At 42.3% G+C, this 18,200-nt stretch overlaps 1 protein-coding gene across 5 annotated transcripts in view; it reads right to left on the reverse strand.

Annotated features, from left to right (window-relative positions):
• Positions 1 to 18,200, reverse strand: part of TAB3 (TGF-beta activated kinase 1 (MAP3K7) binding protein 3) — a 68,169-nt gene that overhangs the window by 32,041 nt on the left and 17,928 nt on the right. For 2 of the 5 annotated variants that reach the window (XM_075852734.1, XM_075852730.1), the window contains exon 2: positions 7,649 to 7,837. In XM_075852734.1, the coding sequence (XP_075708849.1) occupies positions 7,649 to 7,750 (102 nt within the window). In that variant the 5' untranslated portion in view covers positions 7,751 to 7,837. Of the gene's footprint in view, positions 1 to 7,648; positions 7,838 to 12,682; positions 12,770 to 18,200 lie in introns of those variants that run through there. The other 3 variants (XM_075852731.1, XM_075852732.1, XM_075852733.1) reach the window with 3 other exon arrangements.

The following is an 18,200-nucleotide window of genomic DNA, read 5'->3' on the forward strand; positions in this document are numbered from 1 at the left end:
AACAATACAAAAACTACACAAACCAGGATGAATCTTCACAGACATACAATAAAACAGGTGGTGGATACACCCGTGGGAAAACATTTCTCTGGACCTGATCACAGTTTGGCAGATTTAAAGGTACTCATTCTCATTAGTCATTTTAAAAACAACAGAGAAAGAAAAATTTGGGAATTCAAGATGATGATAAAGTTCCAGTCATTGACACAAGGCCTCAATCGAACACCTGGATTTATGAGCCACTACATGGACACACGTCACGTCCCCCATCAGACTGACTCCAGATGCCTTAACTCCTAAGTCATCACCCCTATAACCTCAGTTTTATTGCCCCGGCTTATCTTAATGATATATCACCTCATGTACTAATTGTCTTTGTGTAACATCTAAATGTTGTGCTTTTTTCTAAGTCATTCATTTGGAAACTGCCTGAAGAAGGAGCCTCTGCGCTCTGAAAGCCGCATATAGAACTTTTATGGTTAGCCAATAAAGGTATCATACCTATTATACTTTTTTGTCTTTTTTGACACAAAAGTATTTAACATTGCTTATGAAAAAATAAGAAAATTCAGTTTTTTTTCCCCCCAAAAAAGTCTCTTTTCATCTTCACAGACTAATTCCAATAAATTCAGCAAAAAAACTGTGGGCTCAAAATGCTAACTATACCACTAGAAAAATTCCTTGAGGGGTATAGTTTCCAAAATGGGGTCACTTTTGGGGGGGATTCCACTGTTTAGGTCCCTCCAGGGCGTTGCAAACGTGACACGGCACCGAAAACCATTCCAGTAAAATCAGAGCTCCAAAATCCAAATGGCGCTCCTTCCCTTCTGAGCCCTGCTGTGGGTGCTAACAGCTTATTACCACATATGGGGTATTTCCGTAATCGGGAGAAATTGCTTTACAAATGTTGGGGTGCTTTTTCTCCCTTATTTCTTGCAAAAATTAGAAATGGTTCCTTTTTTCCAGAAAAAAAAAAAAAAGTTAATTTTCATTTTCACAGACTAACTCCAATAAAAATAGCAAAATACCTGTGGGGTCAAAATGCTAACTATACCCCTAGATAAATTCCCTGAGGGGTGTAGTTTAAAAAATGGGGGTCACTTTTGGGTGTTTCCACTGTTTTGGCACCACAAGACCTCTTCAAACCTGACATGGTGCCTAAAATATATTCTGAAAAAAGGAGGCCCCAAAATCCACGAGGTGCTCCTTTGCTTCTGAGGCCTGTGTTTCAGTCCATTAGCACACTAGGGCCACATGTGGGATATTTCTAAAAAATAAAAATGGAGATGCGTTTCTCAGGTAAAACCTTCTGTGGTACAGAAAAAAAATGTATTGCATATGAATTTTTTTGAAAAAAAAATGAAATTTGAAAATTTCAGCTCTACTTTCCTTCAATTCCCGTAAAACGCCTAAAGGGTTGAAACACTTTCTGAATGCGGTTTTGGATACTTTGAGGGGTGCAGTTTTCAAAATGGGGTGTTTTATGGGGGTTTCTAATATATAGGGCACTCAAAACCACTTCAGAACTGAACTCGTCCCTGAAAAAAATAGCTTTTAGAAATTTTCTTACAAATATGAGAAATTGCTGCTAAAGTTCTAAGCCTTGTAATGTCCTAGAAAAAGAAAAGGATGTTCAAAAAATGATGCAAACAAAGTAGACATATGGGAAATGTTAATTAGTAACTATTTTGTGTGGTATTACTGTTTTACAAGCAGATACGTTTAAAATTGGAAAAATCATAATTTCTTCAAATTTTCTCTAAATTTTCGTGTTTTTCACAAATAAGCAATGAATTTAATCGACCACATTTTTTCACTAACATAAAGTACAATATGTCACGAGAAAACAATCTCAGAATCAATTGGATAGGTAAAAGCATTCCAGAGTTAGATTTGAAAAAAATGAGTCTGGTCCTCAAGGCCAAAATGAGCTGGGTACTCAAGGGGTTAACATACATTTTATTTATTTGTGTTGTCATGTTCTACTTTTTACTTTATTCTTACTTTTATATGGGGACTGCCATTTTTTTTTAAATCTCTGTATGTGTCGATTAACGACACATATAGAGATGGAATACGGCACATACAACCCCATAGAGAATGCGAACGGGAGCCGTTTCATTCACTGCAGCGTACACCGTCTGTGTGGGAACGACGCATGCGCCGCTCCCACACAGATCAAAACGAAGTTTGTTCGCAGAGCGAAATCCGGCGCCATTTTCATGTGGACCGGAAGCCACTGCCGGACAGTAAGATGACGACTTCCGGCCGCGGCTTCCGGCCATATGTTCAAGGAAGCGAAGGTGCAAGGAATAGGAGCGGAGGCGGCAGGAGAAGGTAAGTTATGTTTGTGTATGTGAGTATTACGTTCGTGTGATACGGTCTGCTGAGCCCTGTATCTAATCCTCCTACACTGTGCAGTCGCTCAGAAAATGGCGTCACAGTGTAGGAGGTTTGAAGATTCAAACCCCTCCTTCTCCTGGCACTAGCCAGAAGAAGGGAGGGGGGATTGTGTGAGGACACTAGAGAGAGTGTGTCCACCCCAAATTTGCAGCATAAATCAACGAGGTTGCTTTACTACATTGACCATGCTGCAATTTTGGGAACTGCTCCCTCTAGTGGCCAGCACATGGAAATGTTATAAATTTGAATCTAATTAAAAATATTGTGAAAAAATTAAAACAATGTGTAATCACTTAAATAATAAATTGTTTAACTGAAAAAAACAAACAAACAAACAATATGACCAATATGTTTATCCAACTTTTGCTATGCTTGAAATGTTTTAAAACATAGCCCAGTGATATCAGATAAAACCTGGTCACTAGATTTTAGGGCACTAAACCACTAGAATGTCATTAAACTGCTAGGGTTTAGCGCCCTAAACATGCCCCATGTAGTTTTAGCATTTGTCTAAAAGAAGTTATAATGCAGTGGGCAATGGCGGATCGTCATAGGGCGTTCGTGCGTGGCACCCATGGCCGCTGAAAAAGTACAATGTAGTTTTGTCGCGTTATTGCCGCGAATCGTGGCAAAAACCTCGACGAAACAGCATTGTATATGTCCTGCAAAAGGACCTTTAGACATAAGGTCACATGACCTCATCTCTGAAGTTCTTACTACTGTTTAGAGACCTGCTGGTCACATAACCGCAGCTTTAGGGGGCCTGTATTCGTTTGACGTCTGGTGTGGGGACTGTACTTAGGGGGTCTCGTGTGTATTTAGGGGGTTTGGTATCTGTAGCAGTTTAAGGGATCTGGGGTCTGTATTTAGGGGGTCTGTATTAGTTTGACGTCTATTAGTTTATGGGGTCTGGTGTGGGGACTGTATTTAGGGGGTCTGGTTTGGAGACTGTATTTAGGAAGTTTGGTGTCTTAGTTTAAGGGGTCTGGATTTAGGGTGTTTGAGTTCTGTATCAGTTTTAGGGGTTTAGGGTCTGTATATTTAGGGGCCTGTGTTAGTTTAAGGTGTATTTATGGGGTCTATTAGTTTGACGTCTGGGTCTGTATTAGTTTGTGGGGTCTATTTAGGGAGCCTTTTCTAGGGTCTATTAGTTTAGGGGTCTGGTGTCTATTACTTAAGGGAGTCAGTTCTGGGGTCATTAGTGTAGGGGGGGGGGTCAGGTCTAGGGTCTGTATTTAGGGGGTCTGTATTCGTTTATGGGGTCTGTGTTTAGGTGGCCTGGTCTAGGGTCTTTATTCGTTTAGGGGTCTTGATTTAGGGGGTCTGTTAGTTTAGGGGGTCTGGGGTCTGTATTAAGGGAGTCAGGTTTGGGGTCATTAGTGTAGAGGGTCGGGTCTGGGGGTCTATATTTAGGGGTCCTGTCTGAGGTCTATTTATTTAGGGTGCTTGTTCTGGGGTCCGTATTTGTTTAGGCGGTCTGGGGACTGCAATCGTTTAGAAGGTCTGGGTCTGTATGTATTCTATGATAGTCTGGGGCCCAAATTTATTGGTCTGAGTAAGGGCATGACCACACGTGGCGGATTTCCTCCGCAACTGTCCGCATCAATGCCGCACAGAATCTGCGTTGCAGATTCTGCTGCGGATCTGCACAAAATGTGCAGTAAATTGATGCGGACTAGCTGCTGCGGACTGCGGTAAAAGTACTTCCCTTCTCCCTATCAGTGCAGGATAGAGAGAAGGGACAGCACTTTCCCTTGTGAAAGTCAAAGAAATTCATACTTACCGCCCGTTGTCTTGGTGACGCGTCCCTCCTTCGGCATCCAGCCCGATCTCCCTGGATGACGCGGCAGTCCATGTGACCGCTGCAGCCTGTTATTAGCCTGGGATTGGCTGCAGCCGTCACTTAGACTGAAACGTCATCCTGGGAAGCTGGACTGGAGACAGAAGCAGGGAGTTCTCGGTAAGTATGAACTTCATTTTTTTTTACAGATACATGTATATTGGGATCGGTAGTCACTGTCCCGGGTGCAGAAACAGTTACTGCCGATCGCTTAACTCTTTCAGCACCCTGGACAGTGACTATTTACTGACGTCTCCTAGCAACGCTCCCGTCATTACGGGAGCCCCATTGACTTCCTCAGTCTGGCTGTAGACCTAGAAATACATAGGTCCAGCCAGAATGAAGAAATGTCAAGTTAAAAAAGCAAGACGCATCCGCAGCACACATAACATGTGCATGACAGCTGCGGACTTCATTGCGGAAATTAGAATCTCCATTGAAGTCAATGGAGAAATTCCGCCATGAGTCCGCCACTGCTCCGCAACAGACAGAGCATGCTGCGGACACAAAATTCCGCTCCGCAGCCTATGCTCCGCAGCGGAATTTTACGCCTCGTCTAAACGAACACTGCTAAATTAAAGTGTAAGTCAATGGACAAACGGCTCCGCTGCGGATTAACGCTGCGGAGTGTCCGCAGCGGAATTTAAGTGAAATTCCGCCACGTGTGAACCCAGCCTAAAAGGGGTTGTCCGGGCACAGCGATAGGTCATCAGTATAAAAAACGGTCTGTGCCCGGACAACCCCATTAATGTATGGTTCTGGGCCTTGGTGTCTAAATTTGTGTGTTTCTATAGAGGCTGGAAATGGCTGCAGAATTGATCAGGAGAAGTCGCCATAACGGTCTGCGCCAGATGGAGGAGAAAAGAAAACTACTCACATCAGAGAAGACATGACCTGTGAGTCACTGGATCTATAGGGGATCTTTCCCCTCCCTGAAATGTCTGTTGTAGGAAATCCTTGTATTCTACATATCTTTGTGCACCCAGGACTAATAGACAAATGTGTGTTACCACTCACATTGTCAAGAGGAAGTGTGATACTGTCAGTGATGGTTTGAGACAGTCAGTATGTAGTGACACAGCCCTTTGACAAGGGTAATCGTAACACCCATTTGTCAATGCTCGCACAAAAAGGTGGTGTTCACTATAGACACGGCAGATCGGCGGTGGGGAAGGGGGGCCCAAGTTTGGGGGAACAGCCCAGGGCCTATGGTCTACTTAATCCGCCACTGGCAGCGGGTGCTATATATAAATTACCAGAGAAGATTCTGGAGAGAAGTCCAACAGCATCCTGCACATGCTCAGATGAAGCCAAAGCCAGTGCACCTGGATTCATCTCAGGACTCTGCACGATGTATTATAACGTCTCTTAAGACAGAATTCTAAAAACAGGGACTGTGTAAAATATCAGATTTGAGAGGGGCATGTTTAAAGAGAACCTTTCACCTGCCTATACATGTGGAGCTGAGTGCAGCATGTAATAGGCAGAGCTTCACAAACACTCGCTTGAAATTAGCTCTCTAACTTCCTCCGTTATTTACATATCTGTGCAGTTATATTTGGCGCCCGATATGTAAATAAGCCCTTGAACGGTCAATGGGGCGTTTCTATCTAACTAAATGGCAGGGGGGCGTGATCTCTTCACTCTGACACTGTCCAGTCAGCTACAGACAGTGTCAGGACAGCTCGTACGGTGTGCCCTACCGCGAGAACACACAGAGAGCAGTCTTTGCAGAACCACCAGTCTGTGTGTGTTCTCGCGGGAGGGAACACAGCGCAAGCCGCCATCACTCTCCGTAGCCCATTGGACAGTGTCAGAGTGAAGAGATCACGCCCCCTTGCCATTTAGTTAGATAGACACGCCCCATTGACCGTTCAGGGACTTCTTTACATATCAGGAGCCAAATATAACAGCACCGATATGTAAATAACAGCGGAAGATAGGAAAAAAAAATGTAACGTGAGACAGTGTTTGTGAAGCACTGCCCATTACATGCTGCACATGTATGGGCAGGTGAAAGGTTCTCTTAAACACGCTAAACCTCAGTAGTATAACCACGTGCTGGTGGTTTAGTGCCCTAAAATCTAGTGACAATACGGATCTAGATTTTTGTGAAGAGGGAAAAATGTTAAAGCATATTGTGTATTTCATTAAATTTCCATAGATTTACAGCAGGCTATAGAGAAGACTATACTAGGAGTGGTTTGTTCAGTAGCCTCCTTTCACAGATGCTGCCTCTGCATATTTTTGATGGAGTCGTTACACCTAATGCACACGACCGCGTGTGCCGCCCGACTTGTCCGAGATCCGTGGAAAGATAGGACATGTCCCATCTTTCCATGGATCGGAGAGTCGGGTCTGTTTTTACTAACCCGATTCACCTGCTAAATTAAATGGGTCGGTGAAAACAAAATCGGGTTCTATTCGGATGCTGTAAAAAACGGCCCGAATGGGTCATGTACAACTGGGCTTAGAATCTCGATAATACATCAGGGACCGCACTCTTTTTTGCTTGCCTACCTAGGGCACTTGTAGCTCGGAGGAGGTTAAACCAGAAGTTCATCTGGTCATATATAATTTTAGCGTGATGGTACCTAAAAAAAGACCCTGTAAATAAACATGCAAATAACATGCTAGTACAAAACTAATGACATTGATGAATGAAATATGTATTAAAAAAAATAAAATCTAATCTTCTCCAAAGAAAGCCAACCCAACGATCAAATGACTGCCACAGGTGCAACTGCTGAGACCCCCATAAAACTAAGGCTGTGGTTGGGGGGAGTCTGCGAGCAACCACACATGTAGTTCTGCAGCACAGAAAATATAGTAGAACATGTTTGCTATTCACATGCAGCTCTCCACTCTTGCTAATAGAAGAGGGACCCCAGCAGAGGACCTCCCCACTAACATCTAAAACTGGAAAAAGGTGTTCATAAGATAGACCTACACATTTAAAGAAATTCTCTGCACCAGTTCAGTTTACGCAAACCCACATATATATTTATTACGATATACAGTAGATATATATTAAGATATGCTCACAAATATACACCGTAATGTTCCCATAGAAAAAAAGTGCGCCAAAGGCACGTCCTTCGGCATGTTTGATCGGTTTATGCCTGTACCCCCACTAGGCTATTCAGCAATGCCAAGGAAATGCCCAAAAAAAACAGTCACATGCTTAACAATGTTTTTTTCTGCACAAAGTATACCTCACCTGTATGTTCAAACAGAACGTAAACAGAGCCTTACATAACTATACATCATTGGATTTTGCGGGTGAAGGCATGAAACAGTAACTAGGTGGTAGCACCAAACTTTTATCCTGACCAGAGTATTAGTAATATAGCAGATTATGGATAATACACAGTCTATAGATACTGTCATCACACTAACACATACCTGCACCATGCACTGAGACACCACTTCAAGTGGAATCTCAGGGAAGCGTTGCTGAAGATCATTTAATACCTGGATGTCAAGCTTATGACTGCTCTGTGCCATCTCCGGATGTATGCGGAATTAGGATGGGATAGGATGGGACTCAGAATGCCACCAATGGTTGTGGTCTTCTGACCCTTCTGGCATTTTCTGCAGAAAAAAATAAATTAAAAAAAATGAAACAATATTTCTCAGAATTTTCTTATTTATAAAACAAATATCTCAAGTCTTTAACTCAAACAATCTGAGGCCCCATTCACATAACTTTTAGGAGTGTTTCTTTTTTTAGGGTTCCGTTGACTTGGTACATGCTATGCCATCCAAAGGGTTCCCTCAAAAACAACGTGTACAGCGCAGTACACTTTTTTTTCCATGAACATGGGTGACTATGGGTGACTGACAACCTCATCCGTCACATATATAGGTTAAACATATGTCGGGTAGCTTACCCAGGGCCGGAGTCCTGGCAAAGTTCCTGACATACCTATTCATAAATGGACTTTTCATGAACCCTCATGACCCCAGTTCATGATAAATCCATTACCACTATAGTCTTTGGTGACAGATGCCACATTCAACGTATATGTCGGAGCTTTTCCCAGTGCATACGTCAAACGTAGTGCAACAAGATGTGAAGGCGGCTTTAGTCAGCTGCTTAGTAACAAGAGACATGGTCAGATCTCAGTGCTCTTGTAGAAACTTGACTTAGTCACAATACTGTACATTCATCAGAAGGGCTAGTTGCACAATAATGACAGAAAAAGGAACATGATTGCTGGGATCCAGGGTTGTATTTGGTGTTACTAGGAAAGTTCCTACTTTTCATATAGTGGTTTAAGACGGACAGTGAAGAATGCTTTTAGGAGCGATATCCATCCCCGGATAAACTCTGTTAAAGCCAGTTCACACAGCTCCTTTGACGTGGAAACCGCGCCAAAAAACGTCCGAAAATGCCTCCCATTGATTTAAAATGGGAGGTGGAGGTGTTTTTTTTTTCCCGCGAGCAGAAAAACCGTGGGAAAAAGAAGCGACATGCCCTATATTCAGGCGTTTACATCTGACCTCCCATTGACATCAATGGGAGGCAGAGAAAGCTTATTTCGCTGCGTTTTTTGCCTGCGGCGCTCAATGGCCGAAGGCGAAAACTGCGGCAAACGCCATTTTGAGGCAGAATTTTCTGCCTGCAAAAAACTGTGAACATCGCCTTAGAGTTACACTTTTTTTCCCATAATTACATCTTACACGAATGGAGCCACAGAACAGGTGGTGTATACATAAAATAAATATATAAATTGTAGTTTTTGAGCAAAACTTTAGTGGCTTCTCCAACATTTGACAAAATCAGCATCGGGTTCCGTTTGGGGATTCCGTTCATCCATTGCATGAGAGGAACAGATGAACGGAAAGCCGAATGGATTGTTTCGCTTCCGTTTGCATTGCTATTGATTTCGATGGCAATGCTTCCGTTGCAGTTGTTTCCGCTTGGTAAAGTTTTTGATTTTTTACAGAAACAATAGCATAGTCTACTACGCTATTATTTCTGTGAAACAAAAAACGAACCTCACGGAACGGAAACCAACTGCAACGAAAGCATTACCATTGAAATCAATTGTAATGCAAACGGAAGCTATGGTTTCCGTTCATCTGACGGACTGGATGAACAGAAACCCCAAACGGTCTAGCAGCTACATCGACTTTCTGAGAAAAGCCAAACAAAACCAAAGTGGCTCAGCGCTCAAACGCATGCTTCTGCAGCTTCATTTTAGCGATCAGTGGGAATCTCTGTGCTCAGAGCCCCAGCGATCAAAACTTATGACATGTCAGAAGTTTGTTGAACGTTTAGTTACCCTTTAATGTGCTTTTAAACAACATATACTTACATTACAATAAAAAGGAGCCATAGCCCCAAACCCGGCTATTAGTGTACGAACACACTAGGCGTAAAGACTGTGGATTATCCGCAACGGATTCATTGCGAAAAATCCAGAGTATTACAGTAGCAGCAAATTGGGTGAAACTTCAACAAATCTCACCCCCACACAGCGGACGAAAAAAAGCAGCCCAAAAAAACCCACAAATAAATTGACCTGTGGTGCGGTTTCTTCAGCCGCAGCGGTCCAATTAACGCTGCAGAATAGCAGGACACCTGCTGTGTGTTTTCCACATTAAATTCAATGGGGTGCTTAAAAACGCAACAAAGTAGTGTGTGTGTTGCGACATTTGCAGCTGAATCACAGCGATTCCACCGCAAATATCATAATAAAAAATAAAGTTATACTTACCCAGGGTCCCGTTTTTCTTCTCCAGTCCGGCCTCCTGGGATAACGCTTCATCCCATGTGACATATGGCCTGCAACGTCATCCCAGGAGGCCGGAATACGCGCGGAGAAGAGGGAGGGGGGTAAGTATGAATTTATTTCCCCCGGCGCTGCTTTACACAGCGGAAATTCCGCCAGAAAAATTTGATTTTTCAGACGGCATCCCCTGCGGTGTTCAGGGCGGATACGGTGCAGCTTGATGCAGCGTATCCGCCCTGAACATGTGGTGTTTTCATACACTTACAAGAGAAGGTCAGTAACGATCATAGCACCTAAAGGTGTTTTTTTTTTATATTAAATATTATACATACACAGGCAAACCAGGTCCTAAAAAAAAGCACCCCAGAAGTGTCCTAAGGTAATGCTCGTCAGGGAAAACTTTAGGTACGTATGCCCTGACAAAAAAGTCTACGCATTATTTTATGAAAGTCTAAGGCCTTATTCACACAGGCAGGTCCGATTTGCGTCCGTGAAAATGTACTGTTTTTAACGCCTATGAATATCCTTGTTGCATCAGTGTAGTTTCCGTGTGCCATCCATTTTTCTTGTCCATGTTTCTCCTCTGCAAGCACTTCCTGGTTTCACTATTTTTACTGCATTTCTTTGGCAGCCGACTTTTTTTCATGCACCTATAGACTTAGGGTGAATCTAACCCGCAGAAGTGGATGAGAATAGGGCATGCTGTGAGTTTTCTCGTAATGGACACATGCTCCGTGCAAAAACAAAAACAGATCTATGTGAATAGCCCTATTGAATTGGCCAGTGTGCTGTTCAATGTTAAAACAGACAGCACAAGAAATATGTTCGTGTGAATAAGGCCTAGAATTGAATGCCTTTACACTTGTGCTACACATGTCGTTTTTAGGTCAAAATGTTGTGCCGAGTGGTTAAAGCTCAGTTTTCCTGATACAGAGCTCCAAATCTGCTGAAAGCTCAATTAAATACAATTTTGCCACCACTAGTCGACGCTTAGGAGCTTGCTGATTATCTTATTATGGAGTTCAATGTATAAACCGTAGGCAATACATTTCTATGGCCCATACTTTAAGAGCTTACGTCGGGAAAAGCTGACGTATATGCTAAACAGAAGCTGTAAGGTACGCCTAAAAGTGGCATCCGTCGCCCATAGGTTATTACAGCACTCATTTAACATGTTAGTCATAAAAAGCTCATGACATGTACATTAACCCTTTCCCGTCGCGAATATGCCCATTAATGAAGAGAAATATATATTTTTTTACTGCCAGTGTATTCCTATAGCAGCTGGTAGACTAGAGAACACTCCCAGTCCTGCTATAGGAAGATTGCTATGGAGACCTGCCTGTGGCACTAATTTTGCCATATACGGAAATAGTGATATTGCAGTCTATGGCATAAGCGATCTAATGATCACAGGTTGAAGCCCCCTAGGGGGCTAAAAAAAAAAAAAAATAGTTATCTATGACGCTAGGAGTCCCTGCCTCTCCGTGGAACTACTGTCCCATACTGAAAACATGATTACAGTACGGGACAGTTTTACCGCAGCGAGGCAGGGACTCCTAGTGTCATAGATAACCATGATGCTAGGAGCCCGGCTCCCTGCAGTGTGTTTGGTCCGGGAAACGCGGCCGACATACGGACTGTGTACCACGGACCGAACACGTTCATGTAAATTTGGCTGTAGGGTGAGCTTACAGTCATGGCCAAGAGTTTTGAGACCGACAAATTTGGGTTTTCACAAAGTTTGCTGCTTCAGTTTTTATAGTGGCAATTTGCATTAGATTGTTATGAAGAGTGATCAGATGAATTGCAAAGTCATTCCTTGCCATGAAAATTAACTTAATGACAAGAATCCCATTTCCACTGCATTTCAGCCCTGCCACAAAATGACCTGCTAACAATTTCAGTGATCTGCTCGTAAGCTCAGGAGAAAGTGTTAGCGAGAACAAAGCAGCTGATCTCATACTGGTTGAATTAGAAGAGCAACCTGGTTGCTTTAAAAGGGGAATGGTGCTTGAAATCATTGTCTTCCTCTGTTAACCATGGTTACCTCCAAGGACACACAAGGGCATCGTTGCTTTGCATCAAAAAATGGCTTTACAGGCTGGGACATTGCTGCTTGTAAGATTGCCCCTAAATCAACCATTTATCGGCTCAAGAACTTCAAAGGAGAGAAGTTAAATTGCTGTGAAGGCTTCAGGGCACCCAAGAAAATCCAGCAAGTGCCAGGACCATCTCCTAAAGAGGATTCAGCTACGGGATTGACTTAACACCAGTGCAGAGCTTGCTCAGCTAATGCAGCAGGCAGGTGTCAGTGCATCTGCATGCGAAGGCTTTGGAGGCTAGCCTGGTGTCGAGAAGATGAGCGCTGCCATGAGTTCTGTGTCATGCCAACAGTAAAGCATCCCGAGACCATTCACGTGTGGGTTTGAGAAGGGGTTAAAGAGTAACAGCATCCCCCGAGTGCTACTGTAGCTACGGTTACTAACAAAATGACCATTTGTAGTCTGTTGCTAAGGAACAGCTGAGAGAATTTAAAATGTGAGGGAAATCTGTGCAAAAGTTATGCTTCAAATCTCATATGAAAAGAATACCGTCACTATCTCGGCTTAAACTAGGATTTTAATAGAATATTCTCTAAAAAAACTTCATCCCTCCTATGCACAGATCTAACCTGCATGAATGTCACCAAGTTTACCTTTAGGAAATAAGTCTGATGACTTCTCACTCTCTTCTATGTAGAATTCCTTTGCTGAAGCGCAGTCAGTGTCTATTTGTAGATAAAGGAATGGTGTTACTTGTTTGAGGTTTCCTAGTTGGTGGAGACACATTCCAGTACACTGTAAAAAGCTTACTGAAATATAAGAAGTACGGTAAAGGAAATAGAGGGCTTAAAGGGACAACGTGATCTCAAGGCACGAAGATCAATTTGTATTCTTTGAAGTCTGTATGAAAATTTTAGATTTAACTTTTTGTTCAAATTGCATGCAAGCATACAGGATCACTGGCAGAATGCGAACTTATGCAACTTATTCCTTACAAGCCATTTCTTTTTCTCATCATACTAAAAGCTGCACACATTCAGGAGTGGGAATAAACAGGTGTATGTGGGATGTTGGGAATTATGGCTTAGTAGAATTCTTTAAATATTTCACTGAACGTGAATAAAGTAGTAACTACACAAAATAAAAAAAAATCTATATATTGCAAGAAATTCTGCCCTTAAAAGGGAAGGTGTCATGAATTTTTTAATCATATTGCTTTTAAACTATTTTCAAAAAATTTATTTAATTGTATTCTCATGTTTTACTTTTTAAGGTTCTTACTTTTACTTCTCTATGGGGGCTGCCATTTTTTTTTCCCATCTCTGTATGTGTCGTATAACGATACATACAGAGATGGAATACGGCACATACAACCCCATAGAGAATGCGAACGGGAGCCGTTCCATTCCCAGTTGCATGCGCCGTCTGTGTGGGAAGCTTGTTCGTAGAGAGAAATCCAGCGCCATTTTCATGTAGACCGGAAGCCGCTGCCGGACAGTAAGATGACGACTTCCGGCCGCGCCTTCCGGCCATATGTTCAACGAAGCGAAGGCGCAGAGAAGAGGAGCGTAGATCAGCGGAGGCGGCAGAAGGAGCAGGTAAATTATGTTCGTGTGCATTAGGTTCGTGTATTACTGTCTGCTGAGCCCTGTATCTAACCCTCCTACACTGTGCAGTCGCTCAGAAAATGGCGGCATATAGTGTAGGAGGTTTGAAGACGTTCAAAACCTTCCTTCTCCTGGCACTAGCCAGAAGAAGGGAGGGGGGGGGGGGATTGTGTGAGGACACTAGAGGAGAGTGTGTCCACCCCAAATTTGCAGCATACACCAATGAGGTTGCTTTACCACAGTGACCATGCTGCAATTTTGGGAACTGCTCCCTCTAGTGGCCAGCAGATGGAAATGTTATAAATTAGAATCTAATTTAATATTTCCTGACTTGTGAAAAAATTCAAACAATGTGTAATCACTTAAATACTAATTGTTTAACTGAAAAAAAAAAAAAATTCTAGCGACACATTCCCTTGAATATCCTTTATTTATCCCATTATATGGATTTCTCAGAGTTTTGATTGCAAGAGGAGATAAATAATTCTTCTATATGTGTCTCTGGAAATCAGCCATTTCCCCTGCTCACAACCCTGTGCCTGCCTTTAACCCCTTCCCGTCGTAAACAACTTTCAGATTATAATTTTAGTTTTTTCTTCCCCACCTTCCAAAAAGTCATAACGTCTTTATTTTTCCTTCTATATAGTCCTATGAGGGCTTGATTTTTGCGGGACGAATTGAAGTTTTTCGTAGCGCTATTTATTGTGCCATATAATGTACTAGGAAAATGGGGGGGGGGAATTTGTGGGGTAGAAAATGAAAAAAACTGCGATTCCGACAGTTTTTTGCACTTTGTTTTTACGAAATTCACTGTGCAATTAAATCAACATGTTAACTTTATTCTGCGGGTCAATATGATTAAGGTGGTACCAAGTATAAAGTATATATATATATATATATATATATATATATATATATATATATATAGATAGAGTTTTTTTTTTTATATATATATATTTTACTACTCTTACAAGTAAAACACTGTAAAAAATAACATTTCTTTTGTGTCGCCAAATCCTGAGCACCATAACTTTATTTTTCCGTCGATTAAGTGGTATGAGGGCTTATTTTTTGCGGGACAAGCTGTAGTTTTTAATGATACAATTTTGGGGTACATGCAACGTTTTGATCACTTTTTATTCCTTTTTTTGTGGGAGACAAGGTGACCAAAAAAATAGAAATTCTGGCATTTACAATTTTTTTTTACGGCATATACCGTGCGGGTTAAATAGTGATATATTGTAATAGTTCAGACTTTTACGGATGTGGCGATACCAATTAGGTTTATTTTTTTTACTATGCTCTAGGGGGAAATGGGAAAGGGGGGGGGGGTTAACTTTAAATATGACATTTTTATTTAATTTTTTCAAAAAAAGAAACCCAAAACTTTGACAATTTTTTTTAATTAGTCCCCCCAATGGGGACTTGAACCAGCGATCATTGGATCGCTTGCACGATATACTGCAATACTAATGTATTGCAGTATACAGTCTGACAGGCTGCTATTAAGCCCTGGGGGCCTTCATTAGGCCACCAGGCAGCGATAGCAACTATCTCCAGCCCGTGATTGCATTGCAGGGGGCGCGATGAGCTGCTAGAGGGGGTCGCCCCCTCTTTCTAACGATTTAAATGCCCCGGTCGCCATGTTACAGCCGACACTTCACAGTATCGAGCGGGATCACTCTCGTTACTGTGAAGTGTCGGCTGTAACATACAGCAGACACTCGCATCTAATGGAGCGGGTTCACTCCGTAAGCCCTTTCCAGACTTCCCCCTACCCGGCTATGACGTAGCCATACGTCAAATGTCGGGAAGGGGTTGAGACAATTGGCTACAGAAGGAGCCTTCCCCCACTGCTCTGTCTGCAGTAGGAGACAAAAAATGTATTTCCCACCCCATGGCTTAGCTCCGCCCTCTGTTCTCTACCAGACAAGAACAGGAGAGATCAGGAGGAAATTTACCCACTTCTCTATTAAGATAATCCTGCTGACTGACAGACACTGTGAGCGAGCCCTTCAGTTTACAATTATCATTCATTCTTAAGCTTAGCGTTCTTCCTTTTCCACTTTGCGGGCTCTAGGTTCTCAACTTATGTACACTAGTCAAAAGTTTTAGAACGCCCCAATTTTTCCAGTTATTTTTTACATTAACAGTTCTAGTACAGCAAATCAATGGTTCAAAAGCAAGTTAAAAACAAAAATATTAATTTCTAACCTCAAACGCAAAAACAGTCTGAATTTCTGATGTCAACCAAAGGGCTTTCTTCAGGGAAGACATCAAGGACAGCTGCTCTGCACCACAGAAAGAAAATTAAGGTTTGAAATTGGATGCAAACTATTCCTACAGGTGTCAACTTTTGGAGATTGCGTTAAAATGCTCTGATTCTATATAACCAGTGTTAGAACAGACTACATTACAACACTGTCCAAATCCTGCCCTACAGTTTTGCTCTTCAGGACAGAGCACTTTGCTATCATAATGGCAAGAAAAAGGCAATTAAAAGACAGACAGACAATTATTACCTTTAGTGTAGGTTAATACGCAAGATCAAAAACGGCTGAAAATTCCGGAGCTGGTTTCAGCGAAAACAGCCCCTGCTTTTCAGCCGTTTTTCTTTTCTCAAATCTTTGCTTTTATTGAAAATTAACAAGGAAAACATCCTTACTGAGGATCATGAGGAACACGTGAGGAAGCGTACGGCACGCAGGCCAAAGTCCCTAGAAAGAATGATAATATAGGACGAGAAACAGAATATAAACAGTAGTAACTATATACATGATACCTGTGGCACGGTATGAGAAAATTAAATCAATGAGATGTTTGTAAAAAATCTGATGCAATACATAGTATAAGAGTAGGAATGTTAGGGTATTCATATTTGGTGGGGGACTAGTGAAGTTGTAGGGTTTCCAATTTGAGTTACTGATTCATTAGCGCCTGTAAACGCTACTTGTGTAGCGAAACATGTCGGGGGTCTCTGAATTACTTTTAAAATAACGTGCTTTGCTGCTGGTTTTCACAATTTTACAATTATAATGTCAATCAGGCTTGGCGTCCTGCAGCCTCCGGCCATCTTTAGTGCTGTGTACCACATACTATATAGGCATTGTCCGACGGTACTAAATCTTCCAGCAGCATGCACATTTAATTTTTAAACATACATGTGGTTCGTCTTTTTGCTTTAATAGCCTAATAAAGTTGATATTAAATTATTTAGGGATAGTTGGGAAATAGGGTTCTTTGCCAGTTGGCAATTTTGTATATATGATGTTCTAGTGCCCGCCAACTATCAGGGTCTTTTTTTCTTCTTTGGGGAGGGGATAGAGGCACGGAAAGTTAGCCATGGTGTCCACACCTTCAGATAGTTAAAGAGGCTCTGTCACCAGATTTTGCAACCCCTATCTGCTATTGCAGCAGATAGGCGCTGCAATGTAGATTACAGTAACGTTTTTATTTTTAAAAAACAAGCATTTTTGGCCAAGTTATGAACATTTTTGTATTTATGCAAATGAGGCTTGCAAAAGTCCAAGTGGGCGTGTATTGTGTGCGTACATCGGGGCGTTTTTACTACTTCTACTAGCTGGGCGTTCTGACGAGAAGTATCATCCACTTCTCTTCAGAACGCCCAGCTTCTGGTAGTGCAGACACACAGCGTGTTCGAGAGATCACGCTGTGACGTCACTCACTTCCTGCCCCAGGTCCTGCATCGTGTCGGCACCAGAGGCTACAGTTGATTCTGCAGCAGCATCGGCGTTTGCAGGTAAGTCGATGTAGCTACTTACCTGCAAACGCTGATGCTGCTGCAGAATCAACTGTAGCCTCTGGTGCCGATGTGTCCTCGCTCGTCCGACACGATGCAGGACCTGTGAGTGACGTCACAGCGTGATCTCTCGAGAACACGCTGTGTCTGCACTGCCAGAAGCTGGGCGTTCTGAAGAGAATGATACTTCACGTCAGAACGCCCAGCTAGTAAAAGTAGTAAAAACGCCCCGATGTACGCACATAATACACGCCCACTTGGACTTTTACTTTAAACACGCCCACTTGGACTTTTGCAAGCCTCATTTGCATAAATACAAAAATTGTCATAACTTGGCCAAAAATGCTCGTTTTTTAAAAATAAAAACGTTACTGTAATCTACATTGCAGCGCCTATCTGCTGCAATAGCAGATAGGGGTTGCAAAATCTGGTGACAGACCCTCTTTAAGGAAGAGAAGGTAATAACAAATAAGCCTCCAGCTAGGAGAGTTCCGAGACATTGGGGAACATCTTCAGAAAGATTTCATGTTTCTCTGGAGCCCAGGGAGTGTAAAAAAAGGGAGTGTCGAATGTGAAGCTTCAGGTAAAAGTGATTGTAAGGTGGGGATTTTACCATCTCCAAGAGTGTTAGCTACAGTATTGTATTTTAAAGAGGGCCAGAAAGCCTCAGGATTAGCTGTGCAATTTGTTAGTGTAGGGAGTAGGTGGAGAGGTGTAAGTGCCAATATTTTTATCATTGGGGTACAATCGTGGAAACATTTCTGAGATACTAAACTGGTACCTTTAATCATGGGAATTGAATTT

Source organism: Rhinoderma darwinii, chromosome 2 (genome assembly GCF_050947455.1).
Source record: "Rhinoderma darwinii isolate aRhiDar2 chromosome 2, aRhiDar2.hap1, whole genome shotgun sequence".
In the NCBI taxonomy this organism is placed as follows: Eukaryota; Metazoa; Chordata; class Amphibia; order Anura; family Rhinodermatidae; genus Rhinoderma; species Rhinoderma darwinii.